This window comes from Carcharhinus amblyrhynchos, chromosome 4 (assembly GCF_965287045.1).
Source record: "Carcharhinus amblyrhynchos chromosome 4, sCarAmb.v2.hapA, whole genome shotgun sequence".
Taxonomy (NCBI): domain Eukaryota; kingdom Metazoa; phylum Chordata; class Chondrichthyes; order Carcharhiniformes; family Carcharhinidae; genus Carcharhinus; species Carcharhinus amblyrhynchos.
Window position 1 is genome coordinate 62152476 of NC_137327.1, and position 22539 is coordinate 62175014.

The following is a 22539-nucleotide window of genomic DNA, read 5'->3' on the forward strand; positions in this document are numbered from 1 at the left end:
CCCAAAACTGCACACAGTACTCCAGCTGCGGCCTCACCAATGCCCTATACAGCCGTAGCAAGACCTCCCTACTTTTATATTCAATCCCCCTCACGATGAAGGCCAGCATCCCATTCGCCTTCCTGACCACCTGCAAGCTGGGTTTTTGCGACTCATGCACAAGGACCCCGAGGTCCCTCTGCACCGTCGCCTGCTGCAGTTTTTCGCCACATAAGTAATAATCCTTCCTACCATTATTCCTACCAAAGTGGACCACCTCACACTTGCCAACATTAAATTCCATTTGCCATTTCCTGGCCCATTCGCCCAGCCTATCTAGATCCTTCTGCAGACTCTCCACACCCTCCGCACAATTTGCCGTTCCACCAACCTTGGTGTCATCAGCAAATTTCGACACCCTACACTCGGTTCCCTCCTCCAGATCATCTATATAAATGGTAAATAGCTGAGGCCCCAGCACCGACCCCTGGGGCACTTCACTAGTCACCAACCGCCAATCCGAATAGCTCCCATTGACCCCCACTCTCTGCCTCCTATTTGACAACCAATCCTCTATCCACGCTAACACCTTACCCCCAACTCCATGTCCCCTGACCTTCTGCAATAACCTCTTGTGAGGTACCTTGTCAAACGCCTTCTGAAAATCAACAGAATTGTACTCAACCACAATCTATAACCTCATAGCCTGGCATATCCCCCACTCTACCATTACCACCAAGCCAGGAGATCAACCCTGATTCAATGGAGAAGACCAGGCATACCTAAAAATGAGGTGCCAAATTGGTGAAGCTACTACAAAGGACTACTTGTATGTGAAGCGGTTTAAGCAACAAGTAATAAAGCCAAACGATCCCACAACCAAAGGATCAGATCTATGCTCTGCAGTTCTGCCATATTCAGTTGTAACTGGTGATGGACAATTAAACAACTCACTAGAGGAGGAGGCTCCACAAATATCCCCATCCTCAATGATGGAGAAAGCCAGCGCATCAGTGCAAAAGGTAAGGTTGAAGAATTTGCAACCATCTGCAGCCAGAAATGCTGATTGGCCTCCTCTGGAGATTTCCAGCATCACAGATGTTAGTTTTCAATCAATTCGATTTGTTCCATGTGATGTAAAGAAATGGCTGAAGGCACTGGATACTGCAAAGGCAATGGGCTGTGACAATATTCCAGCAATTGTGGGGCAGGCTTGTGCTCTAACACTTGCTGTTACCTTAGCCAAGCTGTCCCAGTACAGCTATAATACTGGCATCTACCTGGCACTTTGGAAAATTGTCCAGATATGTCCTGGTCGTAAGAAACAGGACAAATTCAACCCAACCAATTACTGTTCTATCAGTCTACACTCGATCATCAGTAAAGTGATGGAAAGAGTCATTAACAGTGCTATCAAGGGTCATTTACTCAGCAATAACCTGCTCATTGACGCTCGATTTCGCTTCTGCCAGGGTCACTCAGCTATTGATTACATTACAGTCTGAGTTCAAACATGAGCAGAATAATGAATTTCAGTGGAGAGGTGAGAATGACTGCTTCTGCACCATTTGACCGAGTGTGCATCAAACAAATGTATATTTCCATCCCCACTCTTGGTGTTGGTTTTAATCTCAATTCCAAGCTAGAGAAAAACCACACCACAGACACATGAAGTAGCTGACTCATTGGATGATTGTTGTCACTGCTTTACAAGCTAGGCTATTCCATAGCTAAATTAATACTAATGACCCATGTGAAATGTTTCACCATTGGTTTTTTTAATATAGATTTCAATACCAACATTGTCAGATTTTCTCTGCTGCTGATAATGTTCATTCCCCTGGAGTACCATAGACTCACCTTTAGAATTATATCACAGAGGATTAGCTCCTTTTCCAAGGATTGTACACTGCCTTGGTGCAACTTTAAAGAACAAAGAACAAAGAACAACCCAGCACGGGAAACAGGCCCTTCGGCCCAACGAGCCCGCGCCGCCGCATCACCCTACACCTATTCTACCCTGCATGTCTACGAATGGGACCCTACTCAGTCAGATTCAGGGAAGAAATAGTGTCAATTTGGTAGTTTGGTAGTCAGGTGAGTGGAGAGTTCTCACCTAACGCAGAGGCAAACCCCGAAAGCTTGTGGGTTTACTATCAAACAAACCTGTTGGATTTTAACCTAAGGTTGTGAGACTTCTGTGTTTACCCCAGTCCAACACTGGCATCTCCACATCACGAATGGTGAGCCCAGGCAGGCACACCACTCTTGCATGGCTACCAAGCTGCAAGGTGAAATCCCTCAGACTGGACACTTGGCATGGATAAAATTCCAGCAGTGATGGGAGGAGGGAGGAGTTCCTTAATTGGCCTCAATTGGCTCAGGGGTGGATCTCCTTCGACTCGTAAAATGGCAGCAGGGGTGGGTAAGCAGAGAGGAAAATGTTGCTGTCATCGTGCCCAATTTGACAAACACGATTCTCACCCCACGCCACCCTACCCCCCACACAGACTGGCCATCCAGTCCTGAACACTCCAATACACAAGCTATGATGAGATGAGTACAATACTGGGAGAGTGCTGGATGGTCAGAGGTGCTATTGTTTAGGTTAGCAGTTAAACTGAGACCTTGTCTGTCTTCAGTTGGATGTTGAAGGTTCCTGAAGATGCAAAGCAAGTATCCGAGTGTCCACTGAACCAACACCTCGCAATACATTCATTGCTTATTCAAATCAAAGTTGTTGTGCGTCAAATTGCTGCCAACTTCACTACAATACGAACAGTGTCTCATAATAATGATTGATGAGGTATTTTAAGATGGTTTGACAGAATATGTCAAAGTTTCTCTTCTCCACTCTGATTTCAGTTTTTTAAATTTCTTTTTGCAATGAACACACCACAATGAAAAAGCTGCAATTTAAATTTATTTTGCTGCTATGTGTGGTTTAACATCCTATTACTACAGGCTGTAATTCTCGCTGATGTGTTAGTATCAAGGCAATCTTTTATCACACATTAGCATCACCCTGTAATTGTGAAATAGATTTACTGATATACAAACAGAAAGGCCAGTCAACTGTGAGGCTGCAACTACTGGTGTAAACATTAGCTCCAATCAGATAAAATCTCAGTGCTCAAAGTCAGTGTAAGAGGAAAACAGCCAGTGCCAGAGGAATTCCGTGTTAAACAACTAGCGATACAATATCATGGAATTAAAACAGGAAATGCCGGAAATACTCGGCATGTCTGGCAGAGGGAAAAACAGAGTTAATGTTTCTAATTTGATTAACTTCTTCAGACCTAAAGAGAAGGGGAAACATGGTTGGTTTTATACAGTTTAAGATGGGCGGAGAATGTGAAGCAAAATAGAAGGTTAGGGATTGGTGGTAGCTTAGGAGAGATTGACAAAAATGTCATGAGAACAAGACAAAGGGAGTGTTAAAGACTAAAAAAGGTGCTGATTGTGGCATAAAGGTAAGGCAGCAGAATGTATTAATAACAGCACAAAGTTCTGTGAAAGCAAAATTTAAGAACTGATTAGGCACTTTACAGACTTCTGGGCCGGAACACTGACCACCTCGCCCACCCAGAATCAGAGTGGACGAGGATATGACAATGGAAATCTCCATTGAGCTCAGGCAGAAACTTCCGGTCTCACCCAAGCGAGGCCATAGAATCCCAACCCCGCACTTAACATTGAGTTCAACAATCTCAAGATCATGAAGCCACTTCTCCATCTTGATCCCTTTTTAATGTAATTTTTTCCAACCAGCCCTATTCCACCCGCACCCGCCACACTGCACCCCCCACCTGCCGCCTCATATCCACCCCTTTAGGACCATTTACAACTTGTTCTTAAGTTTTGCTCTCACGGAGAGCTGACCTTGTTTTAATATTAACACATTCTGCTATCTCACCTTTATGCCACTCTTCACACCTTCTTTAACACTATCATTAAAACTCCCTTTGTCTTGTGTCCTTGACATCTTTGTCAATTTTTTCCTGATTTTCCAGAATGAAAAAAAACAGTAACAACTTCAAAATGAGAGTACTGGTCCAACATGTTTTCTCCGATTGGGTTGGATGGTGCTTGGAGGTAAATCAGGGGGCAGTTGAGTGGGGAGGGTTGTGGGATATTTAGGAGGTCAGGTGAATAGTTGGGATTCAGGAGGGTAGTTGAGGGGGGTAGTTGGCAGGCCTGGAATGAAGTTACAAAGATGGGAAGGTAGTCATGGGGTGAGGGGCCAATGGGTAGTGAGAAGGTGCAAGGATATTTGGATGTCCATGAGATAGTCAGGAATATTAAAGGATATTCTGAGGGGTTTGGGGGGGGGGGGTGCAGTTTGTCCAGGGGAGGTGTCAGTACCATAGAAATGGTTTTAGTCCTTTAAATTTTCCCAGAGTAACTCTTCTGCTTAGAGAGTCAGGCCCATGTGAAGTCTTTGATTTAAATCAGGTTATCGGATTGTTGCTGGTCCAGAATTTTGCAAAGTTTTAACTCCTGGGCAAACTCTGTGCAATTTGTGCCTTGGTACATTTAGGAGAGTTCTGGAGAAACCCAGGGGAACAGCTATTCTGAGCCAATATCTAGTCATGATCACATTGCTGTTTATTGGGGTTTGCTGAGAGCAAATTAGCTGTCCTGTGCCTGACATTACAACTGTAACTACTCAGAACTGGGAGATAGGAGACCCTCAGGAGGACAGTGGAAATGATTTAGGGATGTCCTCAAAGCCTCGCTGAAGAAGTCAAACATACACACTGACTTTAGAATGTAAGCCTCCAAACAACCCATCTATCTTGCCAGCATTTTCTGCCCCACAAATGGCAGTCTGCAGATCGTGTATTGGAATTATCAGCCAGCTCAGAACCCATTAAACCGGAGCAGAAGCAAGTCATCCACGATCTGAGGGACTCCCCAAGAAATCGAAGAATACATTTCAAGAAGTACTCCATTGGTTGTAAAGTGATTTGAGATATCTGGTGGTTGTGGGAAGCAACATATAAATGCAATGTCTTTTTTATCAGTAGAAATCCACAATAATAAGTATTAGAAATAAATATTAGCTAGGAGACTTCTGCTATCCTCATTATAAATATCAAAAACAGTTTGGGCGTGAAATCAAACAGTGAACTTCAGGCAGACTATAACTGATGGGAACAACTGAAGGTGTATCAGATGAAAGGACATATGGAGCAAACAGGGCAAAACATTTATTAAATTTCTTTACAGGATGTGGGCATCACTGGCTAGGCCAGCATTTATTGCCCATCCCTAATTGCTCTTGAAAGGTGGTGGTGAACTATCTTCTTGAATCTCTGGAGTCTCTGAGGTAGGTACACCTACAGCATTGTTAGGGAGGGTTTATGGATGGGTTAGTGCTAGATAGGAAGATGGGACTTAGGAGCTGGAGGCCATTCAGCCCTTTGAATCTGTAAAGGGCCAATATCCTGGGTAGGTGGATAATGAGTGGATTGAAGTTTATTACTGAGTTGCGGTGGGGGCGCGGAGGGATGGGTTGTTGTATTGGGTGGGTAGGTGGAATTGGGGTGTATGTCAGGCATCTAGTGGTCTGACTGTGAATTGGTTGCTACGCACGAGAGAGTGACCAATTCAATTCTCCATATTTTGGATCTCCCGCACATGTCCAATTTCACTCCCCATTTGTTAATGATATTATTGCTATCAGGACACATGACCACTGCCATTTTCAGCTTAGTTTATCTTCCCCACGAGATTGCTGATCAGACTCTGGAGGGCCTCAGCTTGGTCACGCGAGGTTTGGAGGACTTCCTCGTGGTTGGCCTTCTGTTGGCTGTTATAGTCCATCACGACCTTGTTGGTGATGAGGGAGATGCCAAACACTCGCATTCCGCAATGTCGAGCGAGGATCACCTCAGGTACTGTGCTCATACCTGCCGAGAAAAACACTTTCAACATCAGCCTACTAAATAACTGGACGGAGTTGAAACAGAAATTGGAGCAGGATTAGGCCATTTGGTTCTTCAAACCTGCTCCACCATTCAATATGATCATGCATTCTACTCCTGCACTCTCCCTACATGCCTTGATAGCTTTACGGTCCAGAAATCTTAAAATGCCTCCACAGCCTTCTATGGCTGAGAATTCCACAGGATCATCACACTGAGCGAATTTCCCATCTCAGCCCAAAATAGCTTAGCGGATGTCCTGAGTCTGTGACCCCTTGTTCTAAATGCCTTCCAGCCAGAGGAAATGATACTAATGCATTCAGTCTGTACAGCACTGTCAGAATTTTAAGATTCAATGAGGAGGATTTTACAGCCTTGCTTCAGCGAGACTGGAAATTCTTGCCTAAGATCAATGGACATTTTCATAGTCTGCTCCCTGCCTGCTGAAATTCTGTGGTGGGTGAGGCAGTAGAATTCCAGCAAATTAGTGAGTGTTCACCTAAGCCAGACTCAACACGCTGATCGTTTAATACCATCATCCACTCTCAATGGATTCAGAGTGCAGCAGTTGGGATGATATCAGGAATTAAGAGGCAAAATGAGGTATCATAGAAGGAGGCTATTTAGCCCATCATACATGTGCTAGCCCTTTGACTGAGCTATCCAATTAATCCCATTCCCCTTTCCCATATATCTGCACATATTTTCCCTTCAAACACTTATCCCATTCCCTTTTGAAAGTTCTTACTGAATTTACTTCCACTGCCCTTTCAGGGAACATCTTCTGGTTATCATTCTACCTTTATTAATGGCAAGAAGCAAGGAGTGTGGTGGATATCTGTGAGTTCAATTCTGAACAAACAATGCACTAGAATAGTGGTTAAATCTCTCCACGCAAGGTTGAGAAATAAAAATAAATTTTAAAAGAAAAGTCAGGAAAGAAAAAGCTGCAATCAGTAAACATAACAATTAATCTGTCCAATTTTTGTGAACTCACATCTGGATCATTTATGTCTTTGAGATGGAAATTCATTTGACCATAAAACATAGGAGCAAAAGAAGTCCATTTGGCCCATCGAGTCTGCTCCCCTATTCCATGAGATTGTGATTGACCTGATGTGATAATCCTCAGCTCCATTTTCCCATCTCAACCCTTGATTCCCTTACTGATTAAAAGGTCTATCTCAGCCTTGAACATACTTAACAACCCAACCTCTACAGCCCTCTGAGTTAAAGAGTTCCACAGATCCATTACTCTCAGAAGAAATTCCTCCCCATCTTTGTCTTAAATGGGTGACTCCTTACTCTGAGATTATGCCCTCTCCCACAACAAGAAACAACCTCTCAGCATCTGTCTCAATAAGGTCGCCTCTTATTCTCCTGAACTCCAAAGTGTACAGCCCCAACCTACTCAACCTCTCATCATAAGAAAATCCCTCCATACCTGGGATCAGTCTAGTGAACTTTCTCCCCAATGCCAGTATATCATTCCTTAGATAAGGTGACCAACACTTTTCACAGTATTCCAGGTGTGGTCTAACTAGTGTCTTGTGTAGTTTTAGCAAGGTTTCCCTCATTTTACAAACCAGTTTTCTCCTCAGATCTTGTCTCCTTAACTTCCAAAAACGAGTGCGAGTGATTTGCTTGATCACTCTGGCGAGGCAGTGATTCTTGGAGCTGGGAACCAGCGCCACTAAGATAGGGGTGCCATGAACCAAAATTAATCTTCACCCCTCCGAGCACCACATAGGTGTCTATAGCCCACTCACACAATCCACAATCCTCCCCCCACCCCCACCTCAATCATTGCTGGCATCAGCATTCTTCTACCCCCAACCGTTACCAGCATTAGTCTCCCGACCCCTTCATCCCTTTCCTCAGATCATCGCCAGCAACCCCCACCCTCTTTCCCCACTTTTCCCTGTCCATCTGGCAGTGCCAAACTTTACCAGGGGGAAGTGTTAGATCACTGCCTGCCATGTTGCTTTCCCATGGAAGCTACATTTGCACCCCCCAGGGGGGAACCCCAGGGCAGATTCATGTTGCGGTGAACCTGTTGTAATGCTTGCCAATGTGCCAAAAATCTAGTGAGAGGGAAAAAAAATCTAACAAGGCGGTCTTTAGTCATATATACATTTATTTAGATGAAGGTTTTCACCCATCATGATTCACTGTTTAAGATGATTAAAGGATTTGATAGGGCAGGTAAAGACAAACCATTTCCTCTGGATGGGCAGTTCTGGACATGACAGCATAACATTTCAGCTCAGCTGTTCACGGATGAAGTCAGGAAGCATCTCTTCACACAAAGGATGGCGCAGGTCTGAAACCCTCTCCCCCAAAAATCTACTAAGCCTAATTCCACCTCTGTCACTATGTTGTGTGCAGCAATAGAAGGTAGAAGCAAGGTGGGCTACCTGGCAGCTTTCACTGTGCAGGCTACTGTCAGGAAAGAAGGGAAGGGCACCTCCTTTGACATTTGCTTTTGTTGGGTGCAATACAGTTCACAGAGAGAGGGTTTTGCTTTTTGTAAAGTTAGAGTTTAGATCTCACCTACTGCATCTGCTCCCAGTATTTTCAGCATACGGGACTCTGCAATTGTTTCATACGAGGGCCCAGCCAGCATGCAGTACACCCCTTCATGGATAAAGTCTTGGTAGCCCAAATCCTGAGAACTGTCCAAAGCCATCTGGCGTAAGGTCTTGTCATAGGCATCCGACAGGCATGGGAACCGCACACCAAACCTGGCAATAGGCAACAGAGAGTCAATTTTAAACCACTGCAATTTAACCCCAATTTACCTGCAGGGTATTCCTCAAAATATATTGCAGTATTCCCTTAAATATACCACAATATACCTCAAAATATATTGCAATATCCTTAAAACATCTCACAAAATCCCTCAAAGTATTTTACCGTATTCCCTAAAACATACAATACTCTCCCAAAATACACTGCAATATTTTCTAAATTACACTGCGATATTCACTCCAAAATATACTGCGGAATTGCCTAACCCCTCTACAGGATAAATCACGATCCCAAGCCTAAGGAGGGGTGGGGATGGGGGTTAGATTTCTACACACTTTAAACAAAATCAGATGTGCATGTTCAATGCAAATATCAAAAGGTTTCTGTAAGAAATGTACCATTTATCCATTAACTTTTGTGAAAGCAGCATCTCAGATTGAAATGAATCAAATGGTATGGAATTCTTGTATTTGCATAATGACTCAAGGTATAATCACCATAGAAACGTCATTCAAGTCATTTTAACTCTGTTACCTTTTCATGACATGAGTGTTAATTACTTCTGGGCAACCTCTCCATACTTGTAATAAATTATTACCAATATGGAGTCCCTTTCCATCTGGTTGTTACTGTTGTTGGATATTTCAAAATGGAAAACATTTCCCCTCTCTATCTTAATTTTGTCTTTCACATTCTGCATCTGATTTGGCACTGAACTTACACTCTTAAAATTACACTTCTTTTTCAATCCTTGAACTACAAACTTCACGATCCTCCAGATTGATTGGTTAGCTGCTTGCCCTGTACATTCAGACCTCAGATTCCCAGGGCCGGATTTTCCCAGATTGGATGGGAATGGAGGCAGGACTGAGATAAAAACGGCCATCAGGCTGCAGGGCCTGATGCTCCACCTCTATTTTTGACCCTCTCATTTTCCCAAGGGCAAAGGAGAGTGTTGGTGTGGAACAGGCCCATGACAAGAGAGGACCTGATTTATATCACTGTGGACTCAAAAAGAGCCCATCTCCACTAAGAGTATTCAACATTCAATGGGGCCACCAGATTTAGCTAAAATTCCATTACAGGGCAGAGGAGGAGCCAGGATTTTTACCCGCTTGGCATTATGTGGGCATTTGAACAAGGCTATTTGGATTCCATCTGATCACCAGGAAGGCTGCATCTAGAAATGGGTACTGCACCCTCAGAAATTAGAGGTAGGGTGGCACAGTGGTTAGCACTGCTACCTCACAGCAACAGGGACCCTGTTCAATTGCAGCCTTGGGTGACTGTCTGTGTGGAGTTTACACATTCTCCCTGAGTCTGCGTGGGTTTCCTCTGAGTGCTCTGGTTTCCTCCCATAGTCCAAAGGTGATGTGGATTAATCCTAGAATTCCCGATAGTGCAGAAAGAGGCCATTCTGTCCATCAAGCCTACACCGACAACAATCCCACCCAGGCCCTATCCCTGTAATCCCATGCTAGTCTCCCTGACACTAAGGAGCAATTTATTATGACCAATCAACCTAACATGGATTAGCCATACTAAATTGCCCCTTAGTGTTGGGGGATTAGCAGGGTAAATACATGAGGTTATAAGGATTGGACCTAGGTGGGGAGTTGTCAGTGCAGGCTCAATGGACCAAATGGCCTCTTTCTGCATTGTAGGAATTCTATGATGACAGCAGCAACCTCCAGAGGAGGGGCAGACATTGGGCACTGGGAGGCCAGAGGAGGGGAATAAGGGGTGTGAGGGAGAAGGAAACATTATCCTGAGGACAGGATCTACAGGCAGATGATTAACGGGAATGAGTGTTGAAGAAGATTGTAGCTCTCCAGGCATATGATCACAGACATCAGTGCCCACATCAGCGTGGTCGCCTGGCATTTCACAGGCGGCTGCACACCGTTGCGTCACTTAGGTGATAGATGCCTCCTTCACTACATCTGGACAAAATTCAGATTCATAATATAGGTTCTGAGGGAACTGGATCTGGTGCCTGGGTTGGTTAGGTGTGCCCTACAATGCCCTCCTACAAAGGTGTTAGTCATTGTGATGGTCCTGCTGCATTCCCCATTTTGGCTCCACCAGAAGGTGTGAACTTTGAGGATGGTGAGGCCCCAAGAGGGGACAGCTCATCAGGACAGAATCAGGAGTAGGAAGTAAGAAAACAGAAGCAATAGGTGGTGAAGAAAGGTGACACTGAACATAAAAGTGCCTTGATGATGAGGTGGCCTCTGAAAGCCACCTTCCAGGAAGAGCAGCTGTCTCCTCACCCTCATCTGTGCCAGGCATTTGGCGACCTTGTGCCACCTGGGGTTGCTGTGGTGCAGTGGCAAAATTTGGCACCAAATCCTTTCCTTCAGGACGAGCAACAGGCTCAGTGAAGATGCTGCCGGGGGTTAGCTGAAATCTGCTTTTATTCCTGTGCCCAGTTGATTTAGTTGGTCAGGAAAGCCTGGTTGGATTTTCTAGCCCCGTCTGTCAGCAGGATTTTCCAGCCCCGGTGACCCCTCCCCCCAGTGAGTTCCCTGGCAACAAGACAAGCGAACCATACAAAACATTGCATATTTCGGCAGGACTAGAAAATCCTGCCAGTGCCTAATGATGAGCTGCCTCTGCCATCAGGAAATACGCTACGGAGGATGTGGTGTGGGCGGGACGGGGGGATGGAATATCCCAACCTTGGTCTCAATTTCAGTTAAAAGTTCACCCCAAGGAATAATAACATTCAGCCATGTTCCCACTGGAGGTGGTTTTTGACACTAAAACAGATATTGCTGCTGTTTCCTGTCTACAGTGGGAAAACTGAACCTCTGTTTCCCTCACTGCCACATTTTTGGTTTATATTTTCAGCAACTTGCTGTGCAAGATTAAATTTAAAAGTCCAAATGTACAAAGACAAGTGTAGCTAATGACAGATTTTGATTGCCTGATGTAACAAATGATGGCCCATTAACTTCCAGTGTAAAAAAAAAATTCTTAACACCCCTCTTTTTACCAATTACTTTATATCTGTGTAATATTTACTTAAAGAAACAATAAAAAAATCTAGAAACCGAAAATATTCTAAAAGTGGTGGGCACAGGTTTCAAATAGGAAAGCCATTCTTGACCAAATTAAATTTTAAATACTAAATTTTCTGAAGGAGGAACAGAAAGGGTAGACATGGATAATGTAGCAGATTTAATATATTAAGAGTCTTTGACGAAGTACTGCACAGAACTAAGGTTAGAGCATATGGAGTCACAAGACAGGAACAGAATGAACAAAGGTACAGATTAAAAGCAGTTACTCAGGTGTTCCACAGGGACACTGAGGTCACTGTTATCCTTGATTTCCATAAACAATTTGAACTTAGAAGTCTGCATTGTTATTTTGAAAATTGTGGGGAACATTAAACTGGGACCTGTAGTTGATGCTGAAGAGAGCTGCAACAAATATAGGAAGGCATTAATAAACTTGCAAAAAGTGTGTGTAACTGAAAAAAATCAATATGGATGCATGGAAGGTGCTTTGTTTTGGTCGAAGGATAAGAAAGCCACAAACTCCTTAGAATATGTGTCTCAATGCAAATTGAAGAACAGAGTGTTCTGGGGACACAGACACAAAACACTGAAAATTGGAACATAGGTTAATAAGGTAATTCTAAAAAGCACACAAGGCACTGGGGTTCATTTCTAGACAGTCAGAAATAAAGAATGATGAAATGATGTTAAACTTGTACAGAATGTTGTTTAGACTACCTTTGCATGAACTGAAAGTGGTTCAGCCTATAAGGAGAAAGAGATAGAGGCTTCGGAGAGAGAACATAAACATTTCCTAAGATGAAAGCAGAAGTGAGACATTATGCCTGTCAAGCAAAGGTTGTAGAGGTCAGGGCTCTATTCCCTAAATTGATGAGTGAAGATCCAATAGAAGACTGCAAAAACATTTGATTGAGTAACCTGGGGAGGATAGGTCCACTCGAGGGAAATTCCAAAACTAATGGCCATAAATATAAGATCGTCACTTGGGGATTCTGGAAGAATCTCTTTGCCCAGAATGTGAACTTACTCACACAAGACCTTAAATAGCAAGGATATATTGAAGGGGAAGCTGGGTGAATACCAGAAGGACAAAATCAAAGTCTGTGGATGCTGGCAGTTTGAAATTACAGTAAGAAGTCTTACAATACCAGATTAAAGTCCAACAGGTTTGTCTGGTAGCAAACGCCACCAGCTTACAGAGCACTTGCAGCTCTTTCGTCAGGTGAGTGGGAGATCTTTTCACAAACAGGACATACAAAGGCACAAACTCAATTTACAAAATAATGATTAACTGTGAAGATTCACATTTCAATCAAGTCTTGAAGGTACAGAAAATGTGAGAGAGCATTAAGCACAAATTAAACAGATGTGCATTGTCTCCGGACAGGACAGTTAGTGAGATTTTGCAAGTCATGGGGGTTACAGAACGCAAATCCTGGTTGAGGCCGTCCTCATGTGTGCGGAACTTGGCTATCAGTCTTTGCTCAGCGACTCAGACACAAAAAGCAGGATGCTGACCAGCTGCAAAACTCTACCAAGCAGATGAGACAATGGACTACACCATCTACATGCACACCAAGAACAGGAAACTTGAGAAACTCGGCATCACCACCAACAGCAACCAAGCCTCTCCTGGTACCACAGTAGAGATTCCACACACGAGGACAGCCTCAACCGGGATCTTGGGTTTGTGTCACACTATATATAACCCCCATGACTTGCCTGGACTTGCAAAATCTCGCTGTCCTGTCTGGAGACAATACACATCTCTTTAACCTGTGCTTAATGCTCACTCCACTTACATTGTCTGTAGCTTTAAGACTTGATTGACTGTAAAGACTCGCATTCCAATCATTATTCTGTAAATTGAGTTTGTGCCTTAATATGCACTGTTTGCGAAAAGATTTTCCAATTCCCTGACAAAGGAGCAGCAAGCGCTCCGAAAGCTAGTGGCGTTTGGTACCAAATAAACCTGTTGGACTTAAACCTAGTGTTGTAAGACGCCTTACTGTGTTTACCCCAGTCCATTGCTGGCATCTCCACATCAGTCTAAAATTAAATAGAAAATACTGGAAACTGGAGGAACAACATCTTATCTTCCGATTAGGCACTTTACAAGCTTCAGAGTTCAACAGTCTCAGACCACTCCTCTCCATTTTGATTTTTTTCCTCCTTGACAGGGGCCACTGTAACTTGTTTTGCTTTCACAGAACATTGACCCTTATTCTGCTATTAGCACCTTCTGTTGCCTTACCTTTATGCTGCTATTAGCACCTTCTTTAGTTTTTAACACTACCATTAACATTCCCTTTGTCTTGTTCCCATGATATCTTTTTCAATCTCTCCTGAGCTCCCACATAATCGCTGACCATATATTCTGCTCCACCTTCTCCAGCTCACTCTCGAAATATATAATCTATCACATATCTTCCACTCTTTAGCCCTGAGGAAAAGGGTTACTCAGACTCAAAACATGAACTCTGCTTCTCTCTCCGCAAACACTTGAGGGGGAATGGAATTAAAGGATATGTTGATGAGGTGAGATGAAGGAAGGTGGAAGGATACTCAGTTGGACCAAATGGCCTGTTTCTTTGCTGCAAAATATGCATTTATATGTAATGTGTGGTACAACCATTAAAACAATTCTGAAAATAAGATGTTTGTCTTTGTAAAAATGGTGAACACAGAAAGACCAGATTGGGTTGGTTAATATCCTTTTGAAAAGAAGGTTGACTGTCCTTACATGGTCAACGTCTATACATGACTCCAGTCCCACTTCAACACAGTTCACTTTTCACTGCCCTTGAATGTGAGCCAATAAAACACTCAGCTGTATTACACTGCAGTGCTTAGAGGAGGCAGGTCACCACCACCTTCTCATGCCAACTTCTCATGAACTTCTTACCACACAAACCAGTTGAGAGACTGGTGTTGAGAGACTTCTTACTGTGCCTACCCCAGTCCAGTGCTGGCATCTCCACATCTCAACTTCTAATTGGCATTATATACTGGACTTGCTCATATCCCAAGAATAATAAAATATATTTGAGGGCACAGCCTCAAAATAAGGGGGGGCAGTTTAGAACGGAGTTGAGGAGGAACTTCTTCACTCAAAGGGTGGTGAATCTCTGGAATTCTCTGCCCATTGAAGTGGTGGAGGCTACCTCATTGAATATGTTTAAGTCACGGGTAGATAGATTCCTGACAGATAAGGGAATTAAGGGTTATGGGGAGAAAGCAGGAAAGTGGAACTGATCCACGACAGATCAGCCATGATCTTATTGAATGGCGGGGCAGGCTCGAAGGGCTAGATGGCCTACCCCTGCTCCTATGTTCTTAAAATTCAATCCCCTAATCTACAAATCTTTAGACACTAAGGGGCCCTTTATCTTTAGACACTAAGGCCACCACCCACCGGAGGCCAGGCTGTCAATCTTGTGCCTCCCGCTGTTCTGAGAGAGGCCAGGATAGAGGGCACAGACAGGTAAACCTAATCAAATCCCCATTCAAACATGAGTGTTTTCCAACTAGGGGTGAATGCATGGTATTAGAAGCAGAACCCCCGCTAATTAGCTTTCCTCCTACTTTCGAACTCATAATTGTGCCCCAAATGGCACAACTATGTTTGCCATCCCAATGCCATAACAGAGAGATACTTGTTCACACATCCACTGCTGCTTTTCAGTTCACCATCATTTACCCATTGGTGACCCTGGCTATGACATTAATAAAGAGTAGTGGATTGTGGTTAGGTCTCATTGATGTCACTGATGAGATCTATGACATCAGTGTAATATGACACACTCGCTGGTTCCAGTTCTAATCATCAAAACATGATAACTAGGTACGACTGGGAGACACCAGGCATGTCTACAGGGGTGTTCCTTTACAACAGTGGACTTTATGTGGCAATGTTACCATTAAAGGTAGGACTTATAACTCACATTCCCAGTTATTCCCAGCTGGAATAACAAGTGTGGGCTGAAACCACAGAGTAGGGAGGAGAAAATGGTTGGGGGCAGGGGGGGGAGTAGAGGAACAGGACTCAGATGTGGCTCCTGATCTCTCTTCAGCCAACCCTCAGTGTGGATGTCAGCTCAGGATAGAATTGGACCGGGCTAAGATGCCTTGCATAGTTGAATTTGTCCCTGGTAACAATAGAGGGTGGGGCAAGGGAATGGGCAAGGTAGGGGTGAGATTGTGAATTCCCTGTTCTATATTAGTGAATAATTGAGGTTATATTAAAAAGAGAATTGTGTATGAAAAGTAGCAATGTTGAAGAGATTATTCATACCTGTTGGTTGTGCCTTCTGTATGGAAGGATTCTTGCTAACTCACCTTTCCTCATTTCTGCCTCTCAGCGGGTTCAGCCCTGCAAAGCCTGGCAGGTTAATGTGATCACTGATGATCATGATATCACCGACTTTAAAGTCATCATTTAAGCCCCCGGCAGCATTGGTTACAATCAAAGTTTCAATACCCATCAGGTGGAAAACCCGGATAGGAAAAGTTACCTATGAACAAACAGTGAAGATTATTACACTCCCAGTAACGGAATCAGTTACAGTCTTGACAACAGAAGTGGTTACGCTCTCGGTAATGAAATATTGTGGAATCTGTTACAGTCCCATTAATGGTGGAATCTGAGACAGTTCCAGTAATGGTGGAACTTGTTACAATCACAGTAATAGTGGACTAAAAGAGAAAAATGCTGGAAAATCTCAACAGGTCTGGCAGCATCTGTAAGGAGAGAAAAGAGCTGATGCTTCGAGTCCAGATGACCCTTTATCAAAGCTAAAAGGCACAGAAAGCGGGAGATATTTATACTGTAGGGTGAGGGAATGAAAGATGAGTCATAGCCACAAAAACCAGGGGAAAAAGGCTGCTAATGGCAATCCATAGAGAGAATAAAGGGTGTGAATGGCCAAATGACAGAGAAGCTAAAATCAGAGGGTAAGCTGTGACAGATGAAGATGTGAAGGGAGGGGAAAACGGGTGGGAGAGAGATAAAATTTAGAAAAAAGGGGTAAAGGGGAAGCAAAAGGGAGAAAAGGTAAGGAATGGACGGTTAAAATAGGGGGAAAAAAGTGGAGGGGAAGAAAAATGAAGAAAGACAATAAAGAAATAAAAAGGTAGAGAACAGTAAAAATTAAATAAAATTAAAAAAAAGGGCCGAGATGGGGTAGAGCTAATCATCTGAAAGTTGTTGAATTCAATGTTGAGACCAGAAGGCTGTAAAGTGCCTAGCTGGAAGATGAGATGCAGTTCCTCCAGTTTGCCTTGAACTTCACTGGAACATTGCAGCAGACCAAGGACAGACATATGGGCATGGGAGCAGGATCGTGTCTTAAGATGGCAAGTAACCGGAAGATCAGGGTCCTGATAGCTGAGCACTTTCTATCTGTGCGCAAAGTGATCACTCAGTCTACGATGTCGAGGAGGCCACATTGGAAGCAGTGAATGAGGTGCAAATTGAAAGAGGTGCAAGTGAAACACTGATTAACCTGGAATGGCTGGAACACAGTAATAGTGGAACCTATTACAGTAGCAGTAATGGTGGAACCTGTTACAATTCCAGTAATGGTGGCACCTGTTTCAGTGCCAGTAATATAAGAACATAAGAACTAGGAGCAGGAGTAGGCCATCTGGCCCTTCGAGCCTGTTCTACCATGCAATAAGATCATGACTTATCTTTTCATGGACTCAGCACCACTTACCTGCCTGCTCACCATGACCCTTAATTCCTTTACTGTTCAAAAATTTATCTATCCTTGCCTTAAAAACATTCCCAGGTTTAAAAGGAGGCCTGATGCAGACAGCGGGCAGCTTCGGAGCAGGCAGCGGAGTGAGGGGGAAGCGGAGTGAGCTACTAGGGCTTTGGAGAAAAGGGCCAGGTAAGTTCGTGTTGAGATTGTTCAATATTACTACAGGGAATAATGGAGGGGCATGTGATGTGCTGTTTGTGTATGATGTGGGAGCTGGTGAACCCCAGGGTCCTTCCCAGTGACCATATCTGCAGTAAGTGCTGGTTGCTGGAGGAACTCATAAGAACATAAGAAATAGGAGCAGGAGTAGGCCATCTAGCCCTTCGAGCCTGCCCCGCCATTCAATAAGATCATGGCTGATCTGTCGTGGCTCAGTACCACATTCCTGCCCTCTCCCCATAACCCTTAATCCCCTCTCTTATCAAAAACCCATCAACCCGCGTCTTAAAAATATTTAGTGAGGTAGCCTCCACCACTTCAACGGGCAGAGAATTCCAGAGATTCACCACCCTTTGAGTGAAGAAGTTCTTCCTCAACTCCGTTCTAAACCCCCCCCCCTTTATCTTGAGGCTGTGCCCCCTAGTCCTACTGTCCTTTCTGAGCGGGAAAAGTCTCTCCACCTCTATCCTATCCATCCCATTCATCATCTTATGTCTCAATGAGATCTCCCCTCATTCTTCTAAACTCTAACGAGTACAAGCCTAGTTTATTCAGCCTCTCCTCATAGCTCAACCCCCTCAACTCCGGTATCAGCCTAGTAAACCTCCTCTGCACTCCCTCCAAGGCCAAAATATCCTTGCGTAAGTACGGCGCCCAAAACTGCACACAGTACTCCAGCTGCGGCCTCACCAATGCTCTATATAGCCGCAGCAAGACCTCCCTACTTTTATATTCAATCCCTCTCGCTATGAAGGCCAGCATCCCATTAGCCTTCCTGACCACCTGCTGCACCTGCAAGCTGGGTTTTCACGACTCATGCACAAGGACCCCTAGGTCCCTCTGCACCGTCGCCTGCTGCAGTTTTTCGCCACGTAAGTAATAATCCTTCCTACCATTATTCCTACCAAAGTGGACCACCTCGCACTTGCCAACATTAAATTCCATTTGCCAGTTCCTGGCCCATTCGCCCAGCCTATCTAGATCCTTCTGTAGACTCTCCACACCCTCTGTGCAATTTGCCGTTCCACCAATCTTGGTGTCATCAGCAAATTTCGACACCATACACTCGGTTCCCTCCTCCAGATCATCTATATAAATGCTAAATAGCTGAGGCCCCAGCACCGACCCCTGGGGCACTCCACTAGTCACCAACCGCCAATCCGAATAGCACCCATTGACCCCCACTTGCTGCCTCCTATTTGACAACCAATCCTCTATCCACGCTAACACCCTACCCCCAACTCCATGTCCCCTGACCTTCTGCAATAACCTCTTGTGAGGTACCTTGTCAAACGCCTTCTGAAAATCAAGAAAGACCACATCCACCGGTTCTCCTCTATCCACCGCCCTAGACACATCCTCGTAGAACTCCAGTAAATTTGTCAGACACGACTTCCCCTTAACGAAACTGTGCTGCGTCTGCTCTATCAAGCAATTCCCCTCAAGATGCCTCGCTATTTCCTCCTTGATGACGGATTCTAACATTTTACCTACAACAGCCGTTAAACTAACCGGCCTATAATTCCCTGCCTTCTCTGGAATTCTCTGCCCGTTGAAGTGGTGGAGGCTGCCTCGCTAAATATTTTTAAGACGCGGGTTGATGGGTTTTTGATAAGCGAGGGGATTAAGGGTTATGGGGAGAGGGCGGGAATGTGGAACTGAGCCATGACAGATCAGCCATGATCTTATTGAATGGCGGGGCAGGCTCGAAGGGCTAGATGGCCTACTCCTGCTCCTACTTCTTATGTTCTTATGTTCTTAAGCAGAAACAAGGTGAAGCACAGCAGGGTATTACAATCTGGAATTCGCTGCCTGAAAGGCAGATGGAAGCAAATCCAATAATATCTTTCTAAAGGAAATGAAATTAATTCTTTAACAACAAACAGGACAATGGGGAAAAAGCAAGGTGTTCAGGGAGTGTGTGACAAACATCTAGTGCCTGGTCCACATTAATATTTTAGAGTAAATGTTTAGTTCTAGGAAGATTAAAGTTTCTGTAAAGAGGATAAATGTAACTAAAGCAGCTTGGAATCTACTACACTTGAAAGGTCGAGGCCCTATTTACTTAATGGGTTAACAGCTAGGAAGATAATATCATAAAACAGCAGATGGCCTTAACTTTATTGGAGACATGGACTGAAATTTTCCTGCCTTCCCACTGGTGGGATCTTCCGGTCTGGCTGATGGCAACCCCCTGCGGTGCATTCCCTGGTGGTGGAGAGTACAGGACACAGAAAACTACTTATCCATCAGAGGGACCAGCCATTGACAAGCTGCCTACACCACGAGGGGAGGTGGAAAATCCCACCTACAGTGTCTATAACACATGCGAAGAATTTCAGTCAAGAAACATGTTTTATTCTGGGCGTTGAAGATATAGTAGTTTAAAAGCATTTAATGAACACTGAAAGGCTATGTCATCATGGGATGAATGGAGCTTTAGAATATTCTCTGGTTTCAATTTATCTGTGTGTTTGTTGGACAGGGAGTTACTTGCAGTTTGGGCTTTGTGTGCTTTACAGCTGAGAGAGAAGCCCCGGTGGCTGTGTGGTACAGTTAATGCTCAGGAAAGGTCCTGGGGAGCTGAGAAGGTAGTGGAAGGCTGTTGGTTCCACGCTGGTAAGGGTTAGGGCTCAGAGGAAGCAGCGGGAGTCATTTATATCTCAGTACTTATAGTTAGGAGAAACCCAAGGGCAATGAAAGTTTAGTGAAGCTAGCAGTCTGTGAAAAAGATGGGACTGTGCTAGTAGGAGTACAGCTTTGTGAATCTGATGGAACAGTCTCAGGAGGGTGAGCAGTCATTGATGAAGTCCAAGTCTGAGTGGCATTTTAGGGAATTCAGAGGCTAGACCTTTGAAAGTGAGGAGCTGAAATCCCTCCTGAGATAGAGTTTTATGAGGATTTTGTGATTCAGAGGTCACTGAAGTCGGGACGGGTTGCTGAGAAATCCATGGGATCACATCTGCCATTTAGGCCAGAATTTTATCCCTTGCCCACTCCAGAATTGGGGTGGGTGAGGCTCGCAGACAGAAATCTCCATAAGCCTTGGGCGAAATTTTACGATCTTGCCTGAGCGAAGTCCTAATGTCCCACTCCAAATATTCAGTGTCATATGCTCACTAGAGTTTTCCTGTTAATTCGTATTTACCTCATGTTAATTCTGAATGTTAGAGTACAGGATAGATATTGTAAATTGTTTTATTTTAAAGAAAATTGTGGATTCTGTAACTGGGTAACTGGGATTTCAAACAATTGTCTGCTTTAAATAAAAAAAATCACAGGTCTTAATTGGATTTTCCCAAACAACAGGGAAACAACTTGAGAGAGGCAGCAGAGACACAATGGGTTGAATGGCCTCCTTCTTGCTGTAAGGTTATTCTATGGATAAGGCAGCAATGTAAGAGTCCCTGCTGTTACCACCTCCATGAGGCTGAATCACAACAAAAGTCTAATGTTATAAAAATAGTCTTATAAGAATTGAAGAACTATGCTGGAGAAGTCATATTTGAGGTGAGTAACTCTGTCTCTCTCCACAAATGCTGGCAGATCTGAATATTTCCAGCACTTTGTTATTATGTAACATTTCCAGCATCTGCAGTATTTTGCTTTTATTTAAGGACCTGGTGTTGCTAGGGGTTACAAGATTAATGTTTGAATGGCCATGGCAGGCATCGATGAAAAGAATGATCTACAGTTGACACCACAGTTACTTCATTGGAGCAACGTCCCTGGAGGCCGTTTCCATTTGGGAGGTTCCCCGCTCCTTTGAACACCATACTTCAACAGCAGTCACTTTTCCCCCTCCCCTACCCCAGCCCCACATGCCAATCCACTCCATGCTGCCTAGAACTCTGAACCGGAACTTAGATTGTTGTCCAGTATTGGCACTAATAATCTGGGTAGGTGAGAGGCCTGTCTCATACCATCTTGCCAGTGGGGAAACATTGGGTACTTGAAGACATCCTTCCAGATAACTGTCCTGAGACTGCTTTTTTACCAGTTTGTAGCTAGGAACGAGGCTAAATGAAAGGTATGCTCAGACAACCTGATCTGTAGGACATGACTGGTGAGTGTGAAGTTGAGGCAACTGATCTTAAAGAACTGTAGTTCACTATAAAGCGGAATTTGCAACGCTAACAGAAAAATGGACTAATTGTTCATCTTGGAGAGGCACATGACCATCACAGCTTCCTTTGTCCTAGTTATGCTACAAGCCCGACATGTCATTTGCCTGAAGTGTAATTTATTGTTGCTGAATATCAGTCAGTAATGAGACCATCTGTTGTTCTTACCTGACGGATATGAAAGCTGTGAGTGTAACTAATGACTCTATTAAATTAACACTTCATTGCAATGTGGGCTATTGCAGATACCTGGGGGCAGGTGAAGGTTTGCACTCTCAACAAGGACACACAATGGGACCCGTATGGCACTGGCACGATTCTGTCCAGTTCTGTGGAGAGCCTGAGGGCAATGTTCCTCCTAATCAAGGCCAAGACTGTGGAGTCACAGAAAGGTCACAGGTCAGGCCACACTGCAGACAGTGTGAAGGCCCTCTCTGGAATATGGCAATTCCCGTCCCTGAGATCATGAAGCTGGGCTGTGGGCTGTTTGCTCAGATGAGTATTTGCAGAGTATTTATTGAGATGGAGGTTTGATTGAGGGGGTTTTATGTTGAGGTGGGTATATTGAGGGAGTTGAGTGTTGAGGGGGGATTTATTGAGCAGCTCTAATGTTGAGATGGATGTACTGAGGGGGTTGTGTTGAGGGAAAATTTTATTGAAGGAGTCTAATGTTGAGGGGAAATTATTGAGAGGTTTAGTTTGAGGTGGAGGTATTACTGAATGGGTTTAACTGAGTGGGTTTAGTGTTGTGAAGGATATTATTAAGAAGGATTATTATTGAGGACGAGGTATTATTGAAAGGGTT

At 44.1% G+C, this 22539-nt stretch overlaps 1 protein-coding gene across 3 annotated transcripts in view; it reads right to left on the bottom strand.

The window, feature by feature from the left end:
• Window positions 1-2884: 2884 nt before the first annotated feature.
• pnp6 (purine nucleoside phosphorylase 6) overlaps window positions 2885-22539 on the bottom strand; it is a 67235-nt gene continuing 47580 nt past the window's right edge. For all 3 annotated transcript variants that reach the window (XM_080187273.1, XM_080187272.1, XM_080187271.1), the window contains 3 exons: window positions 16025-16200; window positions 8463-8653; window positions 2885-5894 (listed from right to left, as the gene is read on the bottom strand). In XM_080187273.1, coding sequence (XP_080043399.1) covers window positions 5695-5894; window positions 8463-8653; window positions 16025-16200 — 567 coding nt within the window. In that variant the 3' untranslated portion in view covers window positions 2885-5694. The remainder of the gene's footprint in view (window positions 5895-8462; window positions 8654-16024; window positions 16201-22539) is intronic.